The sequence below is a fragment of the Megalobrama amblycephala genome, linkage group LG18 (genome assembly GCF_018812025.1).
Source record: "Megalobrama amblycephala isolate DHTTF-2021 linkage group LG18, ASM1881202v1, whole genome shotgun sequence".
NCBI lineage: Eukaryota > Metazoa > Chordata > Actinopteri > Cypriniformes > Xenocyprididae > Megalobrama > Megalobrama amblycephala.
The window spans coordinates 31,042,749-31,070,400 of NC_063061.1; the positions used below are offsets into that span (position 1 = coordinate 31,042,749).

The window sequence follows — 27,652 nt, forward strand, 5'->3', positions numbered from 1 at the left end:
AAAACTCGTTAAATTATGAGAACAAATTTGTTAAATTATGAGAAAAATGTCGTTAAATTTCGAGAAAAAAGTCAAGATAAAATGTTGAGAATAAACTCATTAAATTATGAGAAAAAAGTTGTTAAATTACGAGAACAAATTCGTTAAATTACGAATTTGTTCTCATAATTTAACAACTTTTTTCTCGTAATTTAATGACTTTATTCTCATAATTTAATGAGTTTATTCTCGTAATTTAACAACTTTTTTCTTGTAATTTAATGACTTTATTCTCAACAGTTTATCTCGACTTTTTTCTCGAAATTTAACGAGTTTTTTCTCGTAATTTAATGAGTTTATTCTCAACATTTTATTTCGACTTTTTTCTCGAAATTTAACGAGTTTTTTCTCAAAATTTAACAACTTTAATCTCGAGATGGTTTTATTTTTTTTATTATTGCTTGGCCCTAATCCTCTTCCGTATATTTTCCTATCAATTGGATTGTGAAAAGTGATTATTGCATTGGATATCAAGTAAGTCATATCACAAGAAGAGCAAGATACATTTTGATTAAAGATTACAAGACAGAAACAACATGGTAAAAATGCCCAGATTAATCATCCACAATAAGACCAATAACATGCATTAAGAAAACAAATAGGGTCAATTTCAATTTTAATGGCCTTCATTCCCACACACTCTCACAAACCAGAAACTGCTCCCACTTCCATCCCAGCAGTCTTTTTAATATTAGGAATAGGAATATATTTCACAACACCAACTGAACATTTAACAAAATACAATTAGAGTTTATTAAAATCAGACATGCTGCATTGACAGACTCAATCTCTTCCTCTTGGGAAGATTGTGTTTCTAAAACTCAATCAAAACAAAATATTCTGCTATTTACAGTGACCACGAGGACGAGAAACCGCTTTAAAACCACAACAACAACAACAACATTCTAAACACTGTTAAACTGTTTATACATGACATATGTATCCGTACCCATGCATCACACAGGCTTTCCTCACACAACCTGCCTGCTTGATATAAACATTCTATAGTCATTAGAGAGACTCTCAAACATACGCTCTCATTAACACACAAAGCATTCTTTCTCCAATATGATGTCATGCTTTACTAATCCACTGAGGCTATATTGGCCGAAGCACTGGAAGACAATTTTCTGGCACATTCTTGATGTGAAAACAGACACCAACTTTTCTGCAGGTGTGTCTTAAATGCTTGTTATGTTTATAAAATATCATTATAGGTACATGAAAGATTGGTTGTTGCGTTATGTCGTTGGTATAGTTGACATGACATGTTTATTTATAGTAAAGAGGAGCATGTCATGAAACTCTTACCTTAACAGTTTACACGTGTCCTAACCAGGAGCGATGCAAGACATTTGTAAACAAAATTGTGTGAGCAGGATTTTGGACCAATAAGATGCCATGGTAGGCATCGTCTGCTGCTCGAAATCTTATATTCTTAATAAACGCTTTTAATTTACCTGTTAAAATATCTAAAAATCCTTTAAACAAGATCATTTTACTTGGGAAGTAACATTATATTCTACACATTTTGTCTTACTGCACTGGCAGATTTTACTTTCACTTGTTTTTAACTTATTTATGCTAAAAGCAGGTAGAAATTTGTGAGTGACAAGACAAAATACATTAGTATTAAAGATACAATCCATGAAAAAAAGATTTATTTTTTGCATTTTTTTCCTAGTTATCATGTTTAAAAGGATTTTTTTTATTTAAAAAAAAAAAAAAAGAGTAATTAAAAACTTGCATTACTTACATTTTATTACTTAAATTATTATACTTATATTCATTAAAAATTAAACATTTTCATTTATTAAATTTTACTGTATGCATACATGTTATTGTTTGTCACTTTATTGCAGCATGACTGGTTAGGACAGTGTAAATTATGTAAACGTTTTTTAATAGCTATATATATAAAAAAAAAAATTCAACGCTCTACAGGCTGTAATTGAAAACTCTTTAGAACCTTTCACATGAATCGCATTAAGACTTCAGTTTTTGTTCGTCGGCCGACTAAGTTTTCTCAGTGTGTTCCACACCGTCAGCTAAAGTTGGTCCTTGACGGCTTTTTTCGGCCGATTCGACATGTTGAATCGGCGTCGGAGCTCGTCGGTCCGTCGGGCCATCTGATCATTCTGATTGGCTGTTCAGCTACTGCCACCTGCTGGTTCGGAAAGGCATTTAATCTTACGCAGGCGCAGAACGGACGTGCTACTTGGCCGTCAGGTGTCGAGCGTCGGTTTGGTGTGTCAGGCCAACTTTGGACACATACGCTGCTGACGTGAGCCAACCCCGCAGTCTGCTTTCGTCAACACTAGTTCATCAACATCGGCTTGGTGTGTTCCTGCCTTAAAGTGTTAGTTCACCCAAAAATGAAATTTCTGTCTTTAAGTACTCACCCTCATGTTGTCCCAAACCTGTAAGATATTTTTGGTGAGTACTTAATGACAAAACTGTCATTTCTGGGGGAATTAACCCTTTAAGGACTTTTGCCTGCAAAGTGTTTTTTCAGGGTTGCTTAGTAGCAAAAAAACAAAACCGTCATGCGAATTGTCCAAAAATCATACTTTGAAAAGTCAGTCAGTGACTTGTGGGATCAAAGTTGAAACTGGTTAACATTAAGCTTTGTGTAATTGTATGGTAACCATTTGTTGCACTTCAAAATGGGTCAAAGATACAATGCTCAACACTACGCTCGCTCCATTGAGTGCAGTGCATTGGAAATGTTAACGTAAATCATGTGAAAGATTCTTTAGATTCCATTTGTCAGGATTCTAGAACTGGCAGTGAATTCTAGAACTGTAGAGCGGCACGCAACTACTAAGCGGTTATGTAATCCCTTTGTCCTTATATAATCTCGAACAAATGTCTATTAAAGTTCATGAGGACGTGATGAACTGTTCCATGAGGGCGTTTATCATTGGAACCAATGAGGCAGTTGTGATCAGATACACAGGAAGTGGCTTTTGCTTCGCTGGAGCGAAGTGTAGATGGCATTGATAAAGTCTGATTTCATTTCTTTTCCTGCTCAACAAAGTTGATGTTGTAGGTGAGCTGGTGTCCATTGTCCCAGGCGTACAGAATCTTCTCTTTAGGGTTGTAATCGACTTGTGTGGTGAACCCGTATTCGTTAATGAAAGGTAAACGCGGAGACGCCTCTGCCCCTGTGAGCGTGTCGTACGCGTACGAAACCTCCCCTTCCCTCTGATTGTAAATGTCCACTGCGTACAGGACGCCGCATATTATGAAGCAGTTCCCGAATGAATTTCGTCTCAGTCTCGTCCTCCACGTGGTCTCCTTTTTGACCGACAGGTCATTGGGATCTAGTTTACTGACTACAATGACCTCAGCCTGTCCGTAGTCGTCATCAACAGATGGGTAAATGACCCAAAGTCCGTTCTCATCCACAGCGAAGTCGATATCAGAGTGGCCTTTCCACTTCCAAGGTGTGGTGTCTTCATAAACGACGTCGTGGAGCTGAGCCCAGGCGGCTACGTACCGTTGCTTAAGATCGTATTTGATGATGTTCTTCGTGAAGGCACGATTATAGTAAAACCCTCCTCTGTACACAACATGACCCGTTCCAATCCAGTTATAAGGGAGCTTGTACAGGTTACTCCAACGGCCTGCAGGAAAAAAGAGAGGAAAGTGGGTAAAGTGTTGCTATACTTTTGGAGTAAAGGTCACAAAAGTGAAATTTCATGGCAAAAAAGGTCAATTGTTTATTGTCATTAGTGTAGTGATGTATAAAGCACAGCTCAGGCAAGTCACTTTCAAACCAAGCAACTTTCTGTTGGTCAAAGTGGCAAATCCACGAGGCCAGTTTGAACTCGTTGCGAAATTTGCGAAAATGATTCGCCCTCAAGCGAAATTCCTAATCGCATAGATTCCAATTGAAATAAATAGATTTTGCCTGTGAAAATTTGCCGAACAACGATAACACAATCAGAGTTATATTAAAAATATCCTGGCTCGTCCAAGCTTTATAATGGGAGTGATTGGAGGATGAGTTTTTGAAGTCTAAAAAAAGTGCATCCATCCATCCATCCAACGTACTTCACGCAGCTCCGGGGGATAATAAAGGCCTTCTGAAGTGAATCGATGCATTTGTGTAAGACAAAAATCCTTATTTAAAACGCGACGTAGCTTTGGATGTACATCGAATGTGTATGACTGTCACACCAGAAGCTTGTTATTTTACTTTATAAAGTTTTAAATAAGGATATTTGTCTTACACAAATGCATCGATTTACTTCAGAAGGCCTTTATTAACACCCGGAGCCGTGTGGAGTACAGTTTATGATCAATGAATGCACTTTTTTGGACTTCAAAAACTCATCCTCCAATCTCTCCCATTATAAAGCTTGAACAAGCCAGGACATTTTTAATATAACTCTGACTGTGTTTGTCTGAAAGAAGAAAGTCATATACACCTAGGATGGCTTGAGGGTGAGTAAATTATGGGGTGCATACATTTTTGGGTGAACTAACACCTTTAAAACAACAAACCCATTCAAACCGAGGGATTTTATGAGGCAAATGGATTTTAAATGCAACTTAAATTTAATAGATACATTTTTTGAAAAGCTGATTGTAGATAAAAAAAAAGAAAAGAAAAGAAAAGGTATTTGTCTAGAATTCATGAATTTAAAAAAAACTAGCCAATCTTAGTTTTGAATAAAAAAAAAAAAATACAAAGTTCTGTCATGAAACTCTAGATGGCACTGGATGAAATCTGCTTGCAATGACATCATTCTCTATAGGGCGCAGCTGATTGGTTCCTGCTGTATCAGTAGCCAACGAGCTTGCATACCAAACATTCAAATACTTGGGTCAGCATTTGCAGTAGCAGTTGCAGCGCGCATTCTGAAACCCTCCACCTTCCCCAGCTCCACCTGCATAGATCTGCTACAGGTAATTCATGTACGCTATATTGTACAGCAGCAGCATGTCTTACTTGCTCACAGCAGTGTGTCGTGTGTGTATTGGCAGTAGCAAGCCCTGTACTTGCTACTGCCATACTTGCTCTGCAGCAATAACAGCGTCGCATATCTATTCCGCCAAGACCAAACATATCAACATCACCATGCTAAACACTCTCAGAGATGTCATGACAGAACTGTTATTTTATGCATGTATAAAAAAATTATAAATGATTTCATAATTTATAAATCTGATATCAGTTTTTTTTAATCAGGCTCTGTCTATAACAATTGTAATAAGCAAAATTGCAACCAAACTTAAAGCAGTTAAAGTGTTATTCCCCTTTGGTTATCTCACGTATCTTGTGATGCCAGCCAAGATTTCCACTGATGCTGGCTGAAAAAATTCAGTTTATGACTCCCCTGGCTCTGTCTTAACAGGAAATGTTTTAGAAGTCTATTAATACCAGGCACACAAACACACACTTATAAAAATGCGCAATAAAATCATCTGTAACATCTTCCAATCTCTTTCACACACACACACATTCACTCAGCAACACACCCAGGCACACACCCAGACACAAACTGGCTTGTTCTCAAGCACAAACATCAACACCATTCACATTTACAATTATTTAAAATCCCAACCTATTCCAAAGAAAATCCCTAAAAACTATATGAAGAGCTTTTAACTCAAAACACACACTACCCACCCAGGTATTGACTCAAATATCTGTCTAGAAAGCTGCACTGAATGAATCATTAATTTGTATGTCTCTAAAGAGCAGAATTGTTCTACACACCCTGTTTAAAGTTGTCCAAGTTCCGGAACTCTACAAGGTTGTTGCCGTAGTAATAGTTGGTGACGTAGATTTTGGAGTCCTTGGCGGCGGGATCCTTCATCCACGCGCCCTCGTTCCTGCCATAACTGTGCTGTTTCACCGGCAGATCGACTGACGCCAGCGTCCCTTCACAGCTGTGCTCTTTAACTGCCAAAAAAAAGAAAAAAAAAGAAAAATCAATTTCAGCTCAACAACACACATGCACCAGGATTCAACCATTTCACTTGGTTGAAACAATTTTAAGGCACAGTTTTAAGTTTAGCTTAGTTTTTTTACATTTTATTTGCATTATTTTATTTCAGTTTACGCTGTTTTTAAACCAATATGTTTTAGTTTAGGGTCATTTTCGTGGTGCTGCTTTTGTACAAACTGTGTTTTATTGTAAATATATACTGCACCTGCGATGTATGAGTTATTGCCGGTGTTGTCCAGCACTAGTGCAATCGTCGGGGCCGGTCGTTCCTCTCTGTATATTGTTCTGCTAGTTGTTGTTGTCCTCTGGGTTGTTGTTGTTGTGGGAGGAGTGGTTGATGTTGTCGTGGCTACGGTTGCTGGGGAAGTCTCTGTTGCTAAGGTGATGGGAGCTATGGTACTTTGCTCTTCTTCTACTTCTACCTCAAGCAATGTGTCCGTTTCATCAGTTCTCTCGTCACCTGATAGAAATAGAACAGAAACAGAGCAAGAGATTAAAATCACCTCACGTCACACTTCCATAAATGCACTGCACACTCTAAACCAAGGTCAACAACCTTATGTTGCACTGGTATGCAAGTCATTAAAAGTGAGATAAAATAAATATAGTATTTTCTATTTAGCAGTGTAGTTTAGAAGACGGCAACATCTTTACATATATGCATATAATAAAGCTTTGACTGAAATTAAAGTCAAATCAACTTGTCAAATTTGGCCAGAAACCTAAAAATTGTTGTTTAGAAAATGAACTGTGAATTCAAGAATAAACATAATGCAAATCATCAAATACATCAAATCAATCCATACTTGGTAAAATTAATACAAAACACAAACCACATTATAATACTGAAATGCTAAAGGATTAGTCCACTTTTAAATAAACTTTTCCTGATAATTTACTCACCCCCATGTCATCCAAGATGTCCATGTCTTTCTTTCTTCAGTCGAAAAGAAATTAAAGTTTTTGATGAAAACATTCCAGGATTTTTTTCCATATAGTGGACTTCAATGGGCACCAAACAGTTGAAGGTCAAAATTAGGTTCACTGCAGCTTCAAATTGTTCTACACTGTCCCAGATGAGAAATAAGGGTCTTATCTAGTGAAACCATCGCTCATTTTCTGAAAAAAATTGAAAATTATATAAGTTTTAACAATAAATGCTCATCTTGAACTAGCTCTCTTCTTCTTCTCTATTAGAATTCCGGCAGTGTAGACACTGCTAAGTGTATTATTGCCCTCCACAGGTCAAAGTTTGAACTAATTTTTATATGCAATATGCTAGTTCAATAGTATATAACAATTAGTTCAAACTTTGACCTGTGGAGGGCAGTAATACACTTAGCAGAGTCTACACCACCGGATTTCTAATAGAGAAGAAGAAGAGAGCTAGTTCAAGATGAGCATTTATGGTTAAAACTTATATAATTTTCAATTTTTTTCAGAAAATGAGCGATGGTTTCACTAGATAAGACCCTTATTTCTCATCTGGGATTGTGTAGAACAATCTGAAGCTGCAGTGAAACTAATTTTGACCTTCAACTGTTTGGTGCCCATTGAAGTCCACTATATGGAGAATAATCCTGGAATGTTTTCATCAAAAACTTTAATTTCTTTTCGACTGAAGAAAGAAAGACATGGACATCTTGGATGACATGGGGGTGAGTAAATTATCAGGAAGAGTTTATTTAAAAGTGGACTAATCCTTAACAATATATGAATCGACAGATTCGGAAATACTACACAAGAGCAGATTCTAGCCAAATACAGACTCATTTTATTTCCTACACCTGCTCTGTGTGGGTACATGAAGTCTCTGGAAACATTGTACTTCTTTAACCGTCATGCCAATAAAACTTTGTTGACATGTCAGTTTGAGTTTCAAACTTGTTTCTACACCAATTACTCAACACTTCCAGGACAAAATTGCTTGCATATAAAAACAATGTAAGTTGACATTTGAGTGAGTATTTTGACAAACTGCTCTCCAGGAGTATGGTTTGTAACCGCTGTCACGTTGAGCGTATAACACGCTCCATCTCACCATACATTTACTGTGGTGGTGCACCTGCTATGCTATATTTAACGAGAGATGGATTTGATTAATGTACATTAGATCACAGGGTGGGATGACGAAAATAAACATCCTATTTATTAAAGTAATTTATGTTTATTAGAACATTTTTACTTGACTTACGCACGGTCCGCCGGCTTTTGTATTGACTTTGCATTCCTGTCAGGACAGATCATATTGAATCTGCATCACAGCTCTGTTATACATTATCTTAAACCAGTCAAACAAATCCAGTCCAAATGCCAAGACACGCTAACAAAGTTAAATAGTCCTTAGTCAATGGAGATGCCAAATTCAATTAGACTTGAACAAAAACAAGGCTTCTGAGGGACAGAGATCATTTCTTTTAACAGATAAATCACTGAAAATATGCAATTCCACAACATTTCAGCTGACAATAAACATTTAGTGGACAGAAAGCATTGGTTTTGGAAATTAGAAGTGATCTAGGATCTAAAGACAGTACATTTATACATTTGGTAACCACTTTTATCCACGATAACATTCATTTAATTCAAGGTAGACTTATTTAATGCATTCCATGGGAATTGCTAGCACCATGCTCTATTCTTTCTTCCAAGTGATGTAAAAGAAAACGTGATTGATCAGACCAGTCCACCTTCTTACATTGCTCTGTGTTCCAGTTCTGATGCTCACGTTTCCACTGTTGGAGCTTTCGGCTGTGGACAGTGGGCACCCTGACTGGTCTGCGGCTATGCAGCCCCATACGCAACAAACTGCGATGCACTGTGTATTCTGACACCCTTCTATCAGAGCCAGCATTATCTTCTTGAGCAATTTGGGCCACAGTAGCTCGACTGTTGGATCGGACCAGACGGGCCAGCCTTTGCTCCCCATGTGCATCAATGAGCTTTTGACGCCCATGACCCTGGCACCGGTTCACCACTGTTCCTTCCTTGGACCACTTTTGATAGATTCTGACCACTGCAGACCGGTAACACCCCACAAGAGCTGCAGTTTTGGAGATGCTCTGACCTAGTTGTCTAGCCATCTCAATTTGTCCCTTGTCAAACTCACTCAAATCCTTACACTTGGCCATTTTTACTGCTTCTAACACATCAACTTTGAGGACAAAATGTTCACTTGCTGCCTAATATATCCCACCCACTAACAGGTGCCGTGATGAAGAGATCATCAGCGTTATTCACTTCACCTGTCAGTGCTCATAATGTTATGCCTGATCGGTGTTTATATACCCACAACATGAAAGGTGTACCCTGATTTTCAACATTAAGCAAATAAAATACATTATTGTGTCAAAGTCAAAGTTCATCATCTGCAGAGAAAAGTGTGCATTAAAACTGTAAATGATCCTCTGTTGATAATCATACACCTTCAAAATGAATGCTTGCATTGTCGTGTTTCCTTATACAGCGTCTTCCAAAATCTCCAGGGCTGTAATCGCCATTCTTAATTTGACATTTTATACCCCTAATCTTGAATATCTGTTGAATATCCAACATCCAACTTTAAATGGTACACAGAATAAAATGTATAAAATACAGTTTTGATATTGGCACACTGGCACAGTTTCTCTTCCAACATTTTTTTATTATTATCATAAGACATTAGAATTTTAAAACTTAATTTTGGGTTTTTATCTGTAAACCAAAACTGCAATATGAGACGTTTCCAAAGTGCTAGTATACAGACTAAACTTTTCGAAAGTGTGTCCATCTTAGGTCCTTTCAGTTAAAGTAATTTATGCCTTAATCAAATTCCGTTTGATTGTATCTAACGTGCACTGAAATAGTCGGGACCCAATTTGGGAAGCAGCGATTAGGTTATGCCTATGGATAACACAAGATTAGATCAGACCACATTACATGTCACTAAAGCCGCCATTGATTGTGGTGCTTTCAGAATCCTTCTTGTATAATTCAAAGAAAAAAAATCAGCAATCACACAGACTGTCAAGCAAACGGCGGTAACCATGGAGACTGTCGGGCACACATCTAAAGCTTAAACAGGAAGTGAGGCTGAAAGCCCACATGAATGGAAACACTGTTGAATTGGAGACATTTGGCTGTTTTTTGTAGAAACCCTAAAGCCGATATGAATGTCATGTCAGAAACTGAAACTGATTCATTAGTGTATGTTGGCTGTCATTTCAGGCTCTAAAGACACTCTCTGGCTGGCATCCTACACAAGTATCCTGTTAGCTTGAGTGCTGGATCATCTAGTTCCAAGATACTGAGATTGAATCTCACTGTAAGATGTTCATTATGTGAGAGTACAGTGTGTGCATGTACTTGGCTATAGTTTGGAGCCCAAAAATATCCCCAAAGGAGACAGCAATCTGACAAAACCTTCCTTTGAGGACATCTGGAACATCCTCAATTGGAAAATCATATCAAAATAACTTTATTTGCCACTGTAGATGCAGAAGAATTTGTTTTGGTCAGCTTCATAAAAAAGAAAATACTTTCTTTTAACTGTAAAAATGCTATGTTTTATTTCAGGGTTCAAATTAGCATTAGTAGTAATTAAAAGGATAATTCACCCAAAAATGAAAATTTGATGTTTATCTGCTTACCCCCAGGGCATCCAAGATGTAGGTGACTTTGTTTCTTCAGTAGAACACAAATGATGATTTTTAACTCCAACCGTTGCCGTCTGACAGTCGTATAATGCATGTCAATGGGAACACAATCTATAAGAGTAAAAAAAACACGCACAGACAAATCCAAATTAAACCCTGCGGTTTGTGCGAGAAACCAAACAGTATTTATATAATTTTTTTTACCTCTAATACACCACTATGTCCGACTGCCTTGAGCATCTGGTGTGTGAGGTCTGAAAACGCGCTCTGATGCCGGAAGTGATCTTGTGTATATATGTCTATGAGTTATTGATCGCTCACTTCCGGCATCAGAGTGCATTCAGACCTCAACAAACGGATGCTCAACGCAGTTGGACATAGTGGTGTATTAGAGGTAAAAAATGATATAAATACTGTTCGGTTTCTCGCACAAACCGATCACTTCGTGTCTTAGGACATCAATGTGACGTCATGAGCCGCAGGGTTTAATTTGGATTTGTCTGTGCATGTTTTTTTTTACTCTTATAGATGGAGTTCCCATTGACACGCATTATACGACTGACAGACGGCAACGGTTGGAGTTAAAAAGTTTTTATCATACTATAAGAAAACAGTTCCACCCTTTCAACAGATGAAGTGGTCTAAAATGATTGACTGTGTGTAAGAATGTGTGCACATGTGTCTTAAGTTATGAAAGTGTCTGCTAATATCTAAGCGTGAGTGAGTGTGTGTGTGTCTGGACTGGCATGGATACGAGCAGCTGTGCTTCTTCGGGGAACACAAAGGAAACAACATTGTCTCTATAAAGGCCAATTCCCTCTGCACTGACAGATAGCGACCAACGCTGACAATCACCAGATAACAGTACGTCACTTCTCAAACATTCCAAGACCCGACACGAAATGCTGATTTAACATGTTAATTTGGTGAAAACAAGAGCCGGTCAATGCCAACAGACGCTGATGGGGCTAACACACTGTCTGACAGTGTGAATTGGCCTGGATATTGAATATGTGTTTCTGGGTGTGTCTGATCTAGCTATAAATTTGCAAGCAAAATTGGTGAAGTTACTCCCCAGAATTTAGCTAACTCATCCCTCATTACAACACAATCTCTAAAGGCAAAAATGTTTCTAAAGAGAGTAATGTCTTTTATTCAATAACATTGCTTTAGAGGCTAAGATAATGTGCAAAAAACGTGCGTCTTACCTCTGTTTTGGTTGCCCGTCCCGTCGGTTTTGGTGGCTTTGTAATATGTGATTCCCCGGATGAGTCCTGGCTGGTTTTGTGATGGTTTGCTTTTATTGGGCAGTTCTGTTTGCTCTGGTTTACTGGGTTTGTTTGGTTTTGTGGTCTCTTTCTTTGGCTTAGGCAGCTTTTCCTTCACTGGCTTTGGTGGAGGTTTCCCTTTTTCTGGTTTCTTTGCTGGAAACTTTGAAGCATCTTTAATATTTGTCCCCAGTGTGTCCTACAAACATAACACATGTCTAACTCAACAGATGTTAGAGATCTCATCCTAAAAACTACATTAACACTTACATATACTCTATGCAGTTATATAGATATGTCTCATATTACAAATGCACCCGGTTAGGGTTATGCATATTTTCTGTATTCTACCAGAGAAGACTCCTGTATTTTCCATTTCCATTATGACAAATGAAGTGGAAGAGAGAGATCAAATGCAATTTTTAACATCTCATTCTTGACTCATTATTTGATTTGGACAGCCAAAATGGAATTAAAAACGCAAAATAAACCAATCTTATATCAGAGAAGAACTGGATGCCACTATTAAAGGGGGCCTATTATGCCCTTTTTCAAAGTCTTGATTTTGTTTTTGGAGTCTATTAGAATAATAGGTTTTCATGCATTAATATTCAATAACACATTATTTTTCACATATTTTACATTATTGCAGCACCTCTCTTCCCAGTCTGTCAGCAACGTTCTGGTTCTGCCCCTCCTTCCGAAAAGAGCAATGTGCTCTGATTGGTCAGCCGGACCAGTGTGTTGTGATTGGTCAACAGCTTTGTGTGTGTTTAGAAAATGTCATGCCCCGTACCATAACAGCGAGTTTCAACACACTACAAACCTACTCAACCAGACCTCGCCTCCTTTTTTTGTGTATGCCTTGGGCGGGAATCACTTAAATGAGGAATATTGTGACGTGTTCCTTCTTAGAAGAAACTCAAGACTACAATGGAGGCGTTCCAGGGAGTTCAGAAACAGTGCGCACTGATATAGAGAATAACTCCCTTTGGACTGACTTTGAGCTTTGTAACTTTGCAGACCATTTTCATGCTCAAACAGCAACATTACACACTAAAGAAAATTAAAAATGGACCCCTTCAAGGAAAATTAAATGAATAAATACCATAGTATTCAGTATTCCAATCTGAACCATCTGAAATCATCAAAGTCAGAGATGAATCGTCATGACCTTACCTGTGCTTTGCTTTTAGGGCCTGAGGAGGAGGAGTCTTTCTGCAGCAGCTGAAGGCCCAGACTGGACAGCTCCTTCTTTATGCTCATCATGATGTCAGAATGGTTCTCGTACTGCCGTAGCTGATTGGTCAGAGTCGCCACACTGTCTCTCACAAAGTCATTCTCCCGAGAGATGTTCATCTTTATCATCTGGGTGAGGTACAGTACACAACTTTACAACATACTACTACACTTCTGCATATAACTGTACATAAATACATGTGCATAAACTTGTCTTTCAGTTAAACATTTTTACTTAATATAGTCTTGTATTCTCTTCTGCTCACCAAGACTCCATTTACTTGATCAAAAATACAGTAAAAATAGTAATATTGTAAAATTTTATTATATTTTAAAACATTATTTACTTAAAGACTTCAGTGTCACATGATCCTTCAAAAATCATTCTAATAAGCTGATTTGCTGCTAAAGAAACATTCCTTATTATTCTCAATGTTGTGCTACTTAATATTTTTGTGGAAACTGATACGGTTTAAAAATTATTTGATGAATTAAAGAAAAGTGCCTTTTTGAAATAATAGAAATCTTTCATAACATTAAGAATGTTGTTGAATGTCTTCACTTTGACTCTTGGATCAATTTAAAGGTGCCGTAGAACGTCTTTTTAAAAGATGTAATATAAGTCTAAGGTGTCCCCTGAATGTGTCTGTGAAGTTTCAGCTCAAAATACCCCATAGATTTTTTTTAATTCATTTTTTTAACTGCCTATTTTGAGCCATAATTATATATGCGCCGATTCAGGCTGCGGCCCCTTTAAATCTCGTGCTCCCCTCCCCCGGAGCTTGCGCTTGCCTTTAACAGCATAAACAAAGTTCACAAAGCTAATATAACCCTCAAAATGGATCTTTACAAAGTGTTCATCATGCAGCATGTATAATCACGTAAGTATGGTATTTATTTGGATGTTTACATTTGATTCTGAATGAGTTTGATAGTATGCTCCATGGCTAACGGCTAATGCTACACTGTTGGAGAGCTTTATAAAGAATGAACTTGTGTTTATGAATTATACAGACTGCAAGTGTTTAAAAATGAAAATAACGACAGTCTTGTCTCCGTGAATACAGTAATAAACGATGGTAACTTTAACCACATTTAACAGTACATTAGCAACATGCTAACGAAACATTTAGAAAGACAATTTACAAATATCACTAAAAATATCATGATATCATGAATCATGTCAGTTATTATTGCTCCATCTGCCATTTTTCACTATTGTCCTTGCTTGCTTACCTAGTCTGATGATTCAGCTGTGCACAGATCCAGACGTTAATACTGGCTGCCCTTGTGTAATGCATTGAACATGAGATGGCATATGCAAATATTGGGCGTTCATATTAATGATCCCGACTGTTACGTAACAGTCGGTGTTATGTTGAGATTCGCCTGTTCTTCGGAGGTCTTTTAAACAAATGAGATTTATATAAGAAGGAGGAAACAACAGTGTTTGAGACTCACTGTATGTCATTTCCATGTACTGAACTCTTGTTATTTAACTATGCCAAGATAAATTCAATTTATAATTCTAGGGCATCTTTAATGCATCCTTGCTGGATAAAATTTCTTTCAAAAACAAAAAATCGTACTGACCCCAACATTTTGAACGGTACTGTGTAATCAGATTAAAACTATAATTAAATTAGAAAAATGCAAAATAGAAGCATTTTCATAGTGGTCTCAGACTATATAAGTAAGGTATTTGATAATGACCCGCAGTGTACATGCAGTAAATTTATTGCGGTGCCAATTTCTAGCCCAGCTTTACCCAATAACGAGCAAAATTTAATTGGAAATAAAAACAGAGTACATAAGTGTGACTATTACATGACTGTGGTTTTCACCCTTTGGTCATTTCCTCTCTCTGTCCCACTCTTTCTCACACACACATTACTTTCCCATCCCTCAAGCCAAAGCGGAGCTGTATAATGGTTAATAACTTTAGCCAGAGCATTGTGGGTACCCACAGAATGTCCAGTTAAACCCAGCCACGGCTCATTAATGTTCACATGTGTATGGTTACACGCACACGGCCAGTGTAATCACGCTCACCTCCTCCAGGTTGTTCATCTGAGACACCACCTTGTTGATGTACGAGTGAACTTTAAGAAGGTCCATACTGAAGAGAGTTCCTTCCAGAAGGTCCACCATGGACTGCAACTGCACACAAAGAATTAGGGCTTTTTAAAAAATGAAACATGAGTGAAAAATTACTTTTGGAGGTTCACAAAGCAGCTGCTTTGGGTTTCATTTTCAATCTGCAGTAATGTTTGACAGTTTGTCACATCATTCATTGTTAATAATGATTAACATATTGTTACTTCACTCAACCCGCCTCACAAGAAAAACCATGCTGGTGCGCTGGCCAAAACTGATGAAAGCTTGTTTCCACCAGGAAATAAAAAAATAAAAAAGGTAATTGTAACTTTTTTCTCAGAATTGTGATATAACCTTGCAATTGCTAGTTATAATGTCAGAATTGTAAGATATAAACTTGCAATTGTGATTTATAAAGTCAGAATTACAGGATATAAACTAAAAAATCATAATTGTACCTTTATATTGGACTTTTTAACACGCAAAGTTGCAAAGTTTATATATTGCAATTTGGACTTTATAACTCACAATTGCAAGTTTATATCTCTCAATTCTGAGGAAAAAAGTCAGAATTGTGAGATATAAATTGAGAATTGCGATATATTTAACACAATTGTGACTTTTTCTCAGAATTCTGACTTTTTCTTTTGTAATTTTACAAAAAAAGAGATATATACAGTACTTGCAATTCTGACTTTTTTTCTTGCAATTGTTTATATCTCACAATTCTGCCTTTATAATTCACAATTGCAAGAATAAAAAAATTGTGAGATTAAAAAGTCACAATTACCTTTTTCATTTTTTTTTTATTCGTTTGGGAAACATAAAACTTCCATAAAAAGAAAAAAAGCTTGGAGTGAAAAACAGACTGGAGTTTTTTTTTCTTCACGAGAGTGAATTCCTCATATGCTTATTGTTGACGCGTGCTGCAGAAAGTTTAGTCGTGTAACAGCTTGACTGTCGTGATGATTTACAGCTCCATGCAGCATCAACAGATATGAAGAAACTGCAGCGAGGTTAAAACAGAGCCACATGTTTGGAGCTAAACTGCACTAGATCAGCAAATGTTTGAGGTAGAAATATTAATACTATTGTGTTTAACTACTGACTAAAGGTTTCTGAATGATTTTGCAGGCTTTAACAGAGATGTAGTCAGGCCCGTTGTAAGGCAGGGGGTTTGAGGGGGCTTGCAATGATCTCAAGGCCCTCCCCTCCCCCAGGACGCGATTTCAACTGAGGGGGTCCCACCATACACCCCAAAGCACGATTTCACTGCGGTCACTAGCCCCTCTGAGGAATATAAAAGCCCCCCCAAGTCGTGTGTCCTGCCGCCGGGCTTGGCTGTAGTAATACAGAACCCTGGACTGTTCAACAGGATTGTCATGTGGCTCTGAGTGTGTGTAATGTGGAGATATGAACTGAAATGCTCAGACAGATGGACAAAGGAGAAGAAAAGATGGAAAGAGTGAAGCAGACAGGAATGGTGCGGAGGAAAGAGGACAGGTGCTATAAAAACACACTTGCGAACACGTGCGCCGCGTACATGCCCAGAATTCTGCCGTTCAACATTCTCAAGTGAGTCAGTGTGCCGTTAACCTCAAAAAGAGCACTCCTTTCCTACTTCTTTTAAAGTTATGTCACAGTTGTGTTTTAGTAGCATATCAGTAACATCCAAACACATTAGCACATTGTTAAAATACAAAGTTGGGCTCATATTTTTGAGTGCAAACAGGTTGAAGTTGTAGACTGAGCATCATTAATGCTGAATTTGTTTAATAGTCCAATAATATAATGTTTAAATGAGTTAAGTGATAATTTATTGCCTGGATCTGTAAAATTAAATTTAAAAGTACAATTTTAGGCTATCCTTAGAAACATTTACCATGTTTTTACTCAATTAAATCTAACTGTAACATATTTTTGTGGGTAAATGTAGTACTAAATCATCATATACATTTTTATTACAACTGTGGCATTTACAGTATATATTTATAGTTGTAGTTTGTAAAAGGCTATTTATTACTTTTTTCCATTTTAAAATAGTTTTTTTTTTAAATAAAAAAAACGATTTTCAAGTTTGAGGGCGAACAATTTGAGTTTGAGGGCGAACGATTTTCAAGTTTGAGTGCAGATGATTTGAGTTCGAGGGCGAATGATTTTCAAGTTTGAGGGCGAACGATTTGAGTTTGAGGGCGAACAATTTGAGTTTAAGGGCAAACGATTTGAGTTTGAGGGCGAACGATTTGAGTTCGAGGGAGAACTATTTGAGTTTGAGGGCAAACAATTTGAGTTCAAGAGTGAACGATTTGAGTTTGAGGGTGAACAATTTTCAAGTTTGAGGGTGAACGATTTGAGTTCAAGCGCGAACTATTTGAGTTTGAGGGCGAACGATTTTCAAGTTTGAGGGTGAATGATTTTCATGTTTGAGGACGAACAATTTGAGTTTGAGGCCGAACAATTTGAGTTTGAGGGCGAACGATTTGAGTTTGAGGCCGAACAATTCGAGCTCGAGGGCGAACGATTTTCAAGTTTGAGGGTGAACAATTTTCGAGTTTGAGGCCGAACAATTTGAGTTTGAGGGCGAACGATTTGAGTTTGATGCTGAACAATTTGAGATTGAGGGCGAACGATTTTCAAGTTTGAGGGCGAACAATTTTCGAGTTTGAGGCCGAACAATTTGAGTTCGAGGGCAAACAATTTTCAAGTTTGAGGGTGAACGGTTTGAGTTCGAGGGCGAACGATTTTCAAATTTGAGGGCGAATGATTTGAGTTTGAGGCCGAACAATTTGAGTTTAAGGGGGCGAATGATTATCAAGTTTGAGGGCGAACAATTTTCGAATTTGAGGCCAAACTATTTGAGTTCGAGGGCGAATGATTTTCAAGTTTGAGGGCGAACGATTTGAGTTTGAGGGCGAACAATTTGAGTTTAAGGGCAAACGATTTGAGTTTGAGGGCGAACGATTTGAGTTCGAGGGAGAACTATTTGAGTTTGAGGGCAAACAATTTGAGTTCAAGAGTGAACGATTTGAGTTTGAGGGTGAACAATTTTCAAGTTTGAGGGTGAACGATTTGAGTTCAAGCGCGAACTATTTGAGTTTGAGGGCGAACGATTTTCAAGTTTGAGGGTGAATGATTTTCATGTTTGAGGACGAACAATTTGAGTTTGAGGCCGAACAATTTGAGTTTGAGGGCGAACGATTTGAGTTTGAGGCCGAACAATTCGAGCTCGAGGGTGAACGATTTTCAAGTTTGAGGGTGAACAATTTTCGAGTTTGAGGCCGAACAATTTGAGTTTGAGGGCGAACGATTTGAGTTTGATGCTGAACAATTTGAGATTGAGGGCGAACGATTTTCAAGTTTGAGGGCGAACAATTTTCGAGTTTGAGGCCGAACAATTTGAGTTCGAGGGCAAACAATTTTCAAGTTTGAGGGTGAACGGTTTGAGTTCGAGGGCGAACGATTTTCAAATTTGAGGGCGAATGATTTGAGTTTGAGGCCGAACAATTTGAGTTTAAGGGGGCGAATGATTATCAAGTTTGAGGGCGAACAATTTTCGAATTTGAGGCCAAACTATTTGAGTTCGAGGGTAAACAATTTTCGAGTTTGAGGCCGAACTATTTGAGTTTGAGGGCGAATGATTTTTCAAGTTTGAGGGCGAACAATTTTCGAGTTCAAGGTCGAACAATTTGAGTTAGAGGGCAAACAATTTTCGAGTTTGAGGGCGAACGATTTTTCAAGTTTGAGGGTGAACAATTTTCGAGTTCAAGGTTGAACAATTTGAGTTAGAGGGCAAACAATTTTCGAGTTTGAGGGCGAACGATTTTTCAAGTTTGAGGGCGAACAATTTTCGAGTTCAAGGTCGAACAATTTGAGTTAGAGGGCAAACAATTTTCGAGTTTGAGGGCGAACGATTTTTCAAGTTTGAGGGTGAACGATTGGATGGTTGTGGTTTGCTGTTGGTGGATCTTATGTGAATGACAGGTTGCCCCACCCTTGCGCCAGTAAACACGTCATCAGGGAAGAGAAGACACTGGAAGTTCTTTTGATTACACATTATGAGAATTTTGATTACACATTACTTTTTTTTATTTATTTTTTTTAATGATGTGTATGGATGCATCATTTATAGTAAAAAATAAGAATCAACCATTTTGATTTCATGGTGACTTTAATAAGTTCTTTTGTTTTTTCAGTAAAATATCTAAACACAAAATAAAATAAAATAAATTTACTAAGCAAAATTACTAATAAAAACTTGTTTTCATATCTAATATACAGTATATTTCATGCTTATACCATATGCAAATTATTGGGGGAAAAAAATGAGGCATGAAAGAACATATACTGTGGTTATCATGCAAAAACTCTGGATATGGGATATATTTCAAGGGATGTGTTTTAAAAGTAAACAGTGAATCAGGTCTACCTTGAGCAGCTCTGGCGCCTGTTTCTTGAGTTTTTCCATCTTCCATTCATTCTCGCAGGGGTTGAGAGAGGAAGGCGGAGCCGTGCAGGAGCATTTACAGTCGGCTCCGGAACTCACCGTCTCCACCGTGTAAAAATCTTCCACGCGCACACTTCCTGTCCGCAAGCGAGCGCATGCGTCCCGGGTCAAAGGCCGCATGATGCACTTACAGCGGCAGTCGGATCCCTCTGATGTCATGCGGACTTGTTCCTCCCCAAAGATCTAAAAAAGGAAATGGATACAAAGTGAAGGAAATTACATTGTGCGCTGTGACCCAAATTACCTCATTTCTGTCACTTTGCAAAACTATGTTCACTTTAGCTCTCTTTAGAGACATGCAACATCTTTATTTGAATAACGGTCAATCTCAAGCCAGCCTGAGACTTGAGTTTATTGATCAGTACTTTAAACCCGAGCTGCCTTCCTGACATCAGATATGAAAGTTTGAGGTCAAAAGGTCACCAGTGCCACACGACAGAATTAAGCCACATGTCCAACAATGACCTATGACCCTTCCTAGCTCCACGTGTTCATCATTACTCAATTACTAAAATGTAATTAGTATCAAGTCATTTGGCGAATTTACTTTTGCTATTAATCATATAAAGACAAATCCAAAAACAATGAATCTTTTCTCTACCTCTTAACTTCAACAGACCAGTCCCAAATCAACTAGTCAATGTTAACATGAGTAAATCAGTCACATGAGCTGTAGAATACACCATCTTAAGGGTTCATCTGTCTTCTTGGCTGTGATGTCAATGGACTGAGTGGAAAGCAAGCAGATGGTTTCAAATGAGTAACCTTTGACCTCTGAGAACAGAAAACCGCATCGTACAGATTGTGTCCTTATTCAGATCAGTTTAGACACTATGCAAAGGAAGCATAAATGCATTTTGTCAAATAATTGCAGGTATAAGTGTGTGTGTGTGTGTGTGTGTGTGTGTGTGAAGGTTTAACATCTTGGATTACTTATATCCTCTTCAGAAATTCTGAGACCTTCTCAAAAAACAAATGGAAACACAAATCATCAAACCCTGCCAACTTTGGTAATTTAAAGCGTGAGAAAGATCATATTGCTTGATCCGCGTGTCTGATAATGTTTATGTGAAGGGCATGTGGGTGACTGGTGTGTGATTTATGAGCTAACTAGCTGTTCAAACATGTTTGTACTCTATTGCCCCACACTTCTATATGCGTTTGTATCTTTCTGAGGGATCAGTTCATTGACATACATGACGATTTATTTACAGTATAATCAGTTTGCCAATGTCATGTCACTGTGGATGTACGGTCACCCTTTCCCAGCTATTATATGGCATGTTTAGGACAGCAACCGAAGTCTCCAAACAAACAGAGGGCAAGTGTCAGCTGTGTTGTGCTAAAATAAGCGAATCCACTCTAATTTCCACAGCAGGGATGCATTTCTTCCACTGAGATGCTGGCAGCAGGACAAATCCCAAGGAATTAATAGCTATATCGAGTTAAACAAATAGACTTGCTGTGTATTGTAGCAATATTGTTATTTACACCACATAACCATGCTGTTAAAAATAAAAGTATGATAAAAGTAGCCTAAATGACTCCAAAGTCACATGATAGCTTTGAGTGAGGAACAGACCCAATTTAAGTTTAAAATGTTTCATTTTCTCTGCAATTTTTAAAACATATATGTCACATATGCACAGCATGTTTGGGGCGAAATTATGGTGGTTAAATATTAAGATTTTTGAGTAAACTATTGAGTAAAACTAGATGTATTTACCTTTAACTAGATAACTAGATATTGTCTTTTATTTAAAGGTGCCCTAGAACGTTTTTTTTACAAGATGTAATATAAGTCTAAGGCGTCCCCTGAATGTATCTGTGAAGTTTCAGCTCAAAATACCCCATTTTTTTAACTGCCTGTTTTGGGGCATCATTAACTATGCACCGATTCAGGCTGCGGCCCCTTTAAATCTCACGCTCCCTGCCCCCCGAGCTCTCGACTGCCTTAACCGGCATAAACAAAGTTCACACAGATATGTGTTCACACAGATTTATTTGGATGTTTACATTTGATTCTGAATGAGTTTGATAGTGCTCCGTGGCTAAAGCTAACATTACACACTGTTGGAGAGATTTATAAAGAATGAAGTTGTGTTTATGAATTACACAGACTGCAAGTGTTTAAAAATGAAAATAGCGATGGCTCTCTTGTCTCCGTGAATACAGTAAGAAACGATGGTAACTTTAACCACATTTAACAGTACATTAGCAACATGCTAACAAAACATTTAGAAAGACAATTTACAAATATCACTAAAAATATCATGATATCATGGATCATGTCAGTTATTATTGCTCCATCTGCCATTTTTCACTGTTGTCCTTGCTTGCTTACCTAGTCTGATGATTCAGCTGTGCACAGATCCAGATGTTAATACTGCCTGCCCTTGTCTAATGCCTTGAAGATGGGCTGGCATATGCAAATATTGGGGGCGTACATATTAATGATCCCGACTGTTACGTCACAGTCGGTGTTATGTTGAGATTCACCTGTTCTTCAGAGGTCTTTTAAACAAATGAGATTTACATAAGAAGGAGGAAGCAATGGAGTTTGAAACTCAATGTATGTCTTTTCCATGTACTGAACTCTTGTTATTCAACTATGCCAAGGTAAATTCAATTTTTGATTCTAGGGCACCTTTAAGACAATCATCTTAGGAAGATTTTGTAATGTATACATTTTTTCCACTTACAGATTTTCTACTTGCTTTAAGCATAAACCGCCTGAATATATATATATATATTTTTTTTTTTTGCCATGTACACTATACTATTCAAACATTTGGGAGTTTTGAAAGACGTCTCTTATGCTCACCAAAGCTGCATTAAGTGAATCAAAAATACAGTAAGAACAGTAATATTGTGAAATATTATTACAATTTAAAATAACCATTTTTATTTGAATGTATTTTAAAATATATATATTTTTTCTGTAATCAAAGCTGAATTGTCAGCATCATTACGCCAGTCTTCAGTGTCACATGATCCTTCAGAAATTATTGTAATATGCTGACTTGCTGTTTAAGAAACATTTCTTATTATTATCAAAGCTGCTTAATGGAAAGCATGATACATTTTTCAGGATTCTTTCATTGAAAGTTCAAAAGAACAGCATTTTTTAGAAATAGAATGGTTTGCAACATTGAAAAAAGTGATTGATTTAATGTGTCCATGCTGAATAAAAATATTAATTTTGTTCTTACAGACCCAAAAAACTTTGTCTAGTCTGTCCATGCTGAACCTTATAGTTTAATCTCTTTTTGTTGCCCAGTATCGGCTCTGACCGTAACCAAAAAGCACAGGTGCAGAATGATGATCAACACTGATCAGCGGAGCCAAACGGACTGTGCTTCAAACCCCGTGTGGCACAAATACAGTACTTAAAAAGATAAATGCACAAACTCTGATTCACACAGCAGCTGATATAACAACTGTGAGAAACTTCATGAGGAGAGGGCAGATAAATGTGGAAGGACATGAGTAATCCTCCTTATAGGTCAAAACCTCTGTAATCCCATGTGAGGGACCGAACTGACTTTTTGTCCTTCCACTTTCAACTGAGATAATTAGTAATTTAGCTAGATACCAATCTTTGCCAGAACTACTGCCAGGAAAAAACAAAAACAGAAGTCTCACACAGTCTTTCTCTTCTTGTTCCTACCCCTCCTCTATCACCCCTTGAGAGTTTTTTAAATTGGACTGACCCACTTTTAAGTGGCATTTGTTAAAGTCAGCATGAAACAAAAGCTGTGATAGACTTTTCTTCCCTATTGTGACGTATATCTGAGTGAAACGGCTTCTTGAACAAGAATAAATGTAGGGCGGGATTTGATTTTGTCAATGGGGAATTGGTTGGATGGTTGTGGTTTGCTATTGGTGGATCTCATGTGAGTGACAGGTTGCCCCGCCCTCACGCCAGTAAACACGCCATCAGAGAAGAGATGCTGCAGGAGGGAGGGGAAGTTATTTTGATTACAGTTTATGAGGGCACATGATTTTTATTTATTTATTTTTTAAAGATGTACAAGGATAAATCAAATTAGCATCATGCCACCGAGCTTTGCATGGGAAAAAAAAAACGTTTTTGTTTTTTTCCCCCTCTCTGTAATGCTCAGCGAAAATTTAATGCAATGATTCAAACAAGAAAACAATCCTACAAAAGTGAGGATTGGGGCCCTGTCCTTCTCTCCAGTGAGCCGTGAGCTGTGATAAGTGCAGCTTTTGATGCGTTATGACGTCTCAGTGTCGTTTTCTCATGTGTGGTTTTATTCGTAGTAAATCAACCGTATTAGCCGAAGTGACTTTCGCGTGCACACATCAGCCCTTCATCTGTCCGCCACAGCTGGAGGGCTCAAAGAATGCTTCAAATGAAGTGGTAAACACTTCTCGTTAGGTGCCATGTGAACTTTAGGGGTGCAAAACATTGAAGATGTGACCAAAAAAAAAAAAAAAACATTTTGGAGTTTGGAGTGGAGATTATAATGGAAGGATACTGGAAACTATATGATGGATTAGAAAGCAGCTGTCTTGCAGCTTGCTTGATTTTTTTTCTTTTTCTTTTTTCAGATGTCTCTGCACTCTTTCCATATTGTATGTTATGCAAATGCATGATTTAGGATGCTCTGGTTTGCCGCTGGAGATCTACCTTCGTGAGTTCAGATCAACTATAATCAAACACACCTGGGACTCACAGTCTTATGGTTTATCTGAAAATAAGGAAAAATGTATATTGAACATTTTTCTCACTCTTTAAAATAAAGGTTCTATATTGGTATCATTGATTCCATGAAGAACCTTTAACATCTACAGAACCTTCCCAATGGACAAAAGGTTCTTTAAGCCCTGGGTATACTTTGTTTTTTTAACACGTACACACAGTCGAACGCATGGCCTTGCAAAGTATACTTCACTTGAGTTGTGCTTGTACACAGGCGTTCGCAGTTTTGAGCAATCTTTGGCCATGAGTTACAACCCATGTAAATATATTTGTATTCTTTCATGCTAGAGTTGTACAAATGAGGGTACTTTCTAAACCCTTCACACAATCTCTCGTCTATGTAGGCCTCCACTGTCCCTGTAGCTTGCATGTGTTCCGGTCTGTTCTGTTTATGCAGGTTTTCTTTGACTACCTTGTGAATCGATGCCTCCAGGGCACAGTTGCCACCATGTGGATAAACTAATTACTGCAAAAAAATTAAATGCGCAAATGCGACCTGTATGCGCGGTTACAAAAATTCAGTGGTGCGTGTACAGTACGTTCGAACTCTTCTGATGACGAAATTCACGTCACGCGCACTGTACCCTCGCATATGCATAAAAAGTGAAATATACTTTGGGCTTAATACTGGTAAAAGGTTCATAGATTATTAAAATGTAGGTTATTTTAAGTACTGTTTACAAAAAGGTTCTTTGGGGAACCAAAAATAGATCTTCAATGGCATAGAAAAATTGAGTTTTAATTAATAGTGTAGACAGCAATGTAATTAAATAAAGAGCAAATGATCTTTTCCTTCTATGATTTTTCTCCTGAGGACAAAAGAAATGCTCATAATCCTCCTCTAGAAGATCTCAATGTCTCAAAGTGCATTTAGATTTGCCAAGACAAAATATCAGAGATCTCAATATGGACTCTCACATTTCTCATCAGATTCTTCCAAGAGCAAATTATCAGGCTATATACACAGTTTAATTGCCCCATAAAATCATAGAAATTTCAGTAGAAGCATCGGACACAAAGTTGATACTAAATGAATTGCAAACAATAAAAGATTAGAGTCAATATTAGCATTTTTGAGGTCAATTTTGAAAGCAAATTAAATCGGGCTTATTTTTTCCCATTCAGACATATTTTTTAATACCATTCAACTCACAAAAGTATTATTAGAACAGTTTGATGCCTGATTTTGGAGAGGCTTTTTTATACTATTTTATGACAGACAAAACAGTACTGATACTGAGGAACCACTGATACTATCTTCTTGCAAAAACTTCCTGATTCCTAAGTTCCTGATAGAACTGCGGTGAACTGAAAAACTCCAAATGACACCTCTTTTAATTTTAACAATAAATCTAATGTGTATAAATCTCTGAACAATCAGATATTCTTCTGTGCATGTGTATTAGATTATAGTTAGAACAACACAGCAGAAACGTTCAGGAGCAGGACTGAGCACCTGTGATTTTTGACTGTGTTATGATATTTTTCTAATCATGAACTCAAGACCTTTGAACTCGTGCCAGCGGTGCTTGAGTTGTGCGCAGTGTGTGTGCCCTGTTGAAGAGTTTAATCCCAGCACTTTCAAAGTGCCCACCCGTGCGCATAATCATTTTAACTATAAAAACCAAATCCCACTGAACTGAACTGAACATGATCAGATATATCTGCTTTTATCTTCACTGCAAAACAAGCCATTACACTCCCAACTGATAAAAGTTATAATTTAACACTTAATAAAACTGATATTTATAAAATTACATTATATGATGAATAGTTTTTGAATGCAACAGAGTAAACAAAAATTCTAAATTTTGACAGTTCATGCATAAAAGGATTAAATGTTTTAGAATAAGTAAAGCATGATTATAGTGATATTTAGTATAGTATTCTGGAAAAACAGTTCTGCAATAATATCTAAACAAGCTTTTCAATAAATGCACATAAAGTCAAAACTCATTCTCAAACTTGTACTCTTTCTTACCTTGTTCTGAGATGATACATGACTGGACATCATAAGTAAACAAGCCACGAGCTCCACAATCTTCCACATCTCGCCGGTCTATGAAGCTCTGAATGTGTGAGATGTGCGCTGATGCGACTACAGGACTGCAGATCCATCATCATCATCATCCCCTCTCTCTCTCTCCCTCTCTCTCTCTTCTTCTCTCTCAACGCCTCCATCTACAGGACGCCCAAAATAGTACATGAATATGTTTTTTTTGTTTTTTTACTCAAATTATTTGCACGTTAATAATATTAGAATGTAAATTATGATTAAAAATAAATAAATAAAAATAAAATATACATCAAAATATGTCATAACTCATAAAGCGAGCAAATATCATACGCATTATTATTATTATCCGATATATGGGGATGCATTTTCAAAGGTCTAAATTGTGAACTTTTAGACAAACTTTCTCAAAGCACAATGTTCATACTCATTTAATTTTATTTGTCTACTTTAATAATAGATCTACATCAGTAGGCCTAATATCCAACAATTAGCACACATGCATCACGGGAGAATTCTGTCATTTTCAGTCATGAAGATTTCCAACACATCTCAAATCATGTCGTGTTTTTGATAAAAATCTGTGGTGGAAACGACAGTAGTGGTAATTTGAAACATTTTTTTACTGACTTGTTTTGCCGAGGCTAATTTCTAGCATTAAAAATTAAATTATATAATCCACAATTAATATTTACCTCGATACATTACGTTTCTTCACTGCCGTCTTCTCGATAACCAAAAAAGTAGTTGCCGTGGCGGAAATGACGACACAATTGTGGGAACGTCGACATTTGTTTTAGGATTTAGGAAAAATAATTTTCACACAATAAGTATTAAAATTGCATTCTTTATATAGATAAATGTAGTTTTAAAAAAAAATGTAATAATTCTAAAAAGTTTTTCATAGTTCAGCCTACGATTTAACGGCATTGAATCTTAATATTTATACTGAATATTTAGATTATGATAAAGGTTTAACATTAAATTTATATTTTTTTTTTATGTTTTATATATTTTTATAAATGCAATTTACAAGAACAATAGCTACACTGAAATTACGAGAAATATTCAATAAATGAAATCAGTCGTAATAATAAACCAATACTTGAGCAATACAATAAAAACAAAATATAGCCTATATAACATAGCATAACATAACATAAGAATA

The 27,652-nt window shown here is 37.1% G+C and overlaps 1 protein-coding gene across 1 annotated transcript; it reads right to left on the minus strand.

Annotated features, from left to right (window-relative positions):
- Positions 1-2,401: 2,401 nt before the first annotated feature.
- LOC125253056 (olfactomedin-like protein 2A) lies at positions 2,402-26,646 on the minus strand. Its single transcript, XM_048166800.1, has 8 exons — positions 26,452-26,646; positions 19,667-19,927; positions 15,196-15,303; positions 13,084-13,272; positions 11,845-12,103; positions 6,208-6,462; positions 5,771-5,956; positions 2,402-3,668 (listed from the first exon to the last, which is right to left on the minus strand). The coding sequence occupies exons 1-8, from the start codon at positions 26,518-26,520 to the stop codon at positions 3,055-3,057; spliced, it is 1,941 nt and encodes a 646-aa protein (XP_048022757.1). The 5' UTR covers positions 26,521-26,646; the 3' UTR covers positions 2,402-3,054.
- Between the last annotated feature and the right edge of the window lie 1,006 nt (positions 26,647-27,652).

Coding starts and splice junctions, on each gene's coding strand:
- LOC125253056 (XM_048166800.1), bottom strand. CDS start 26,520: ATGTGGAAGATTGTGGAGCTCGTGGCTTGTTTACTTATGATGTCCAGT. Junction 19,928..26,451: donor ATGTATCATCTCAGAACAAG/GTAAGAAAGAGT, acceptor TTCCTTTTTTAG/ATCTTTGGGGAGGAACAAGT. Junction 15,304..19,666: donor AGGCGCCAGAGCTGCTCAAG/GTAGACCTGATT, acceptor CTTTGTGTGCAG/TTGCAGTCCATGGTGGACCT.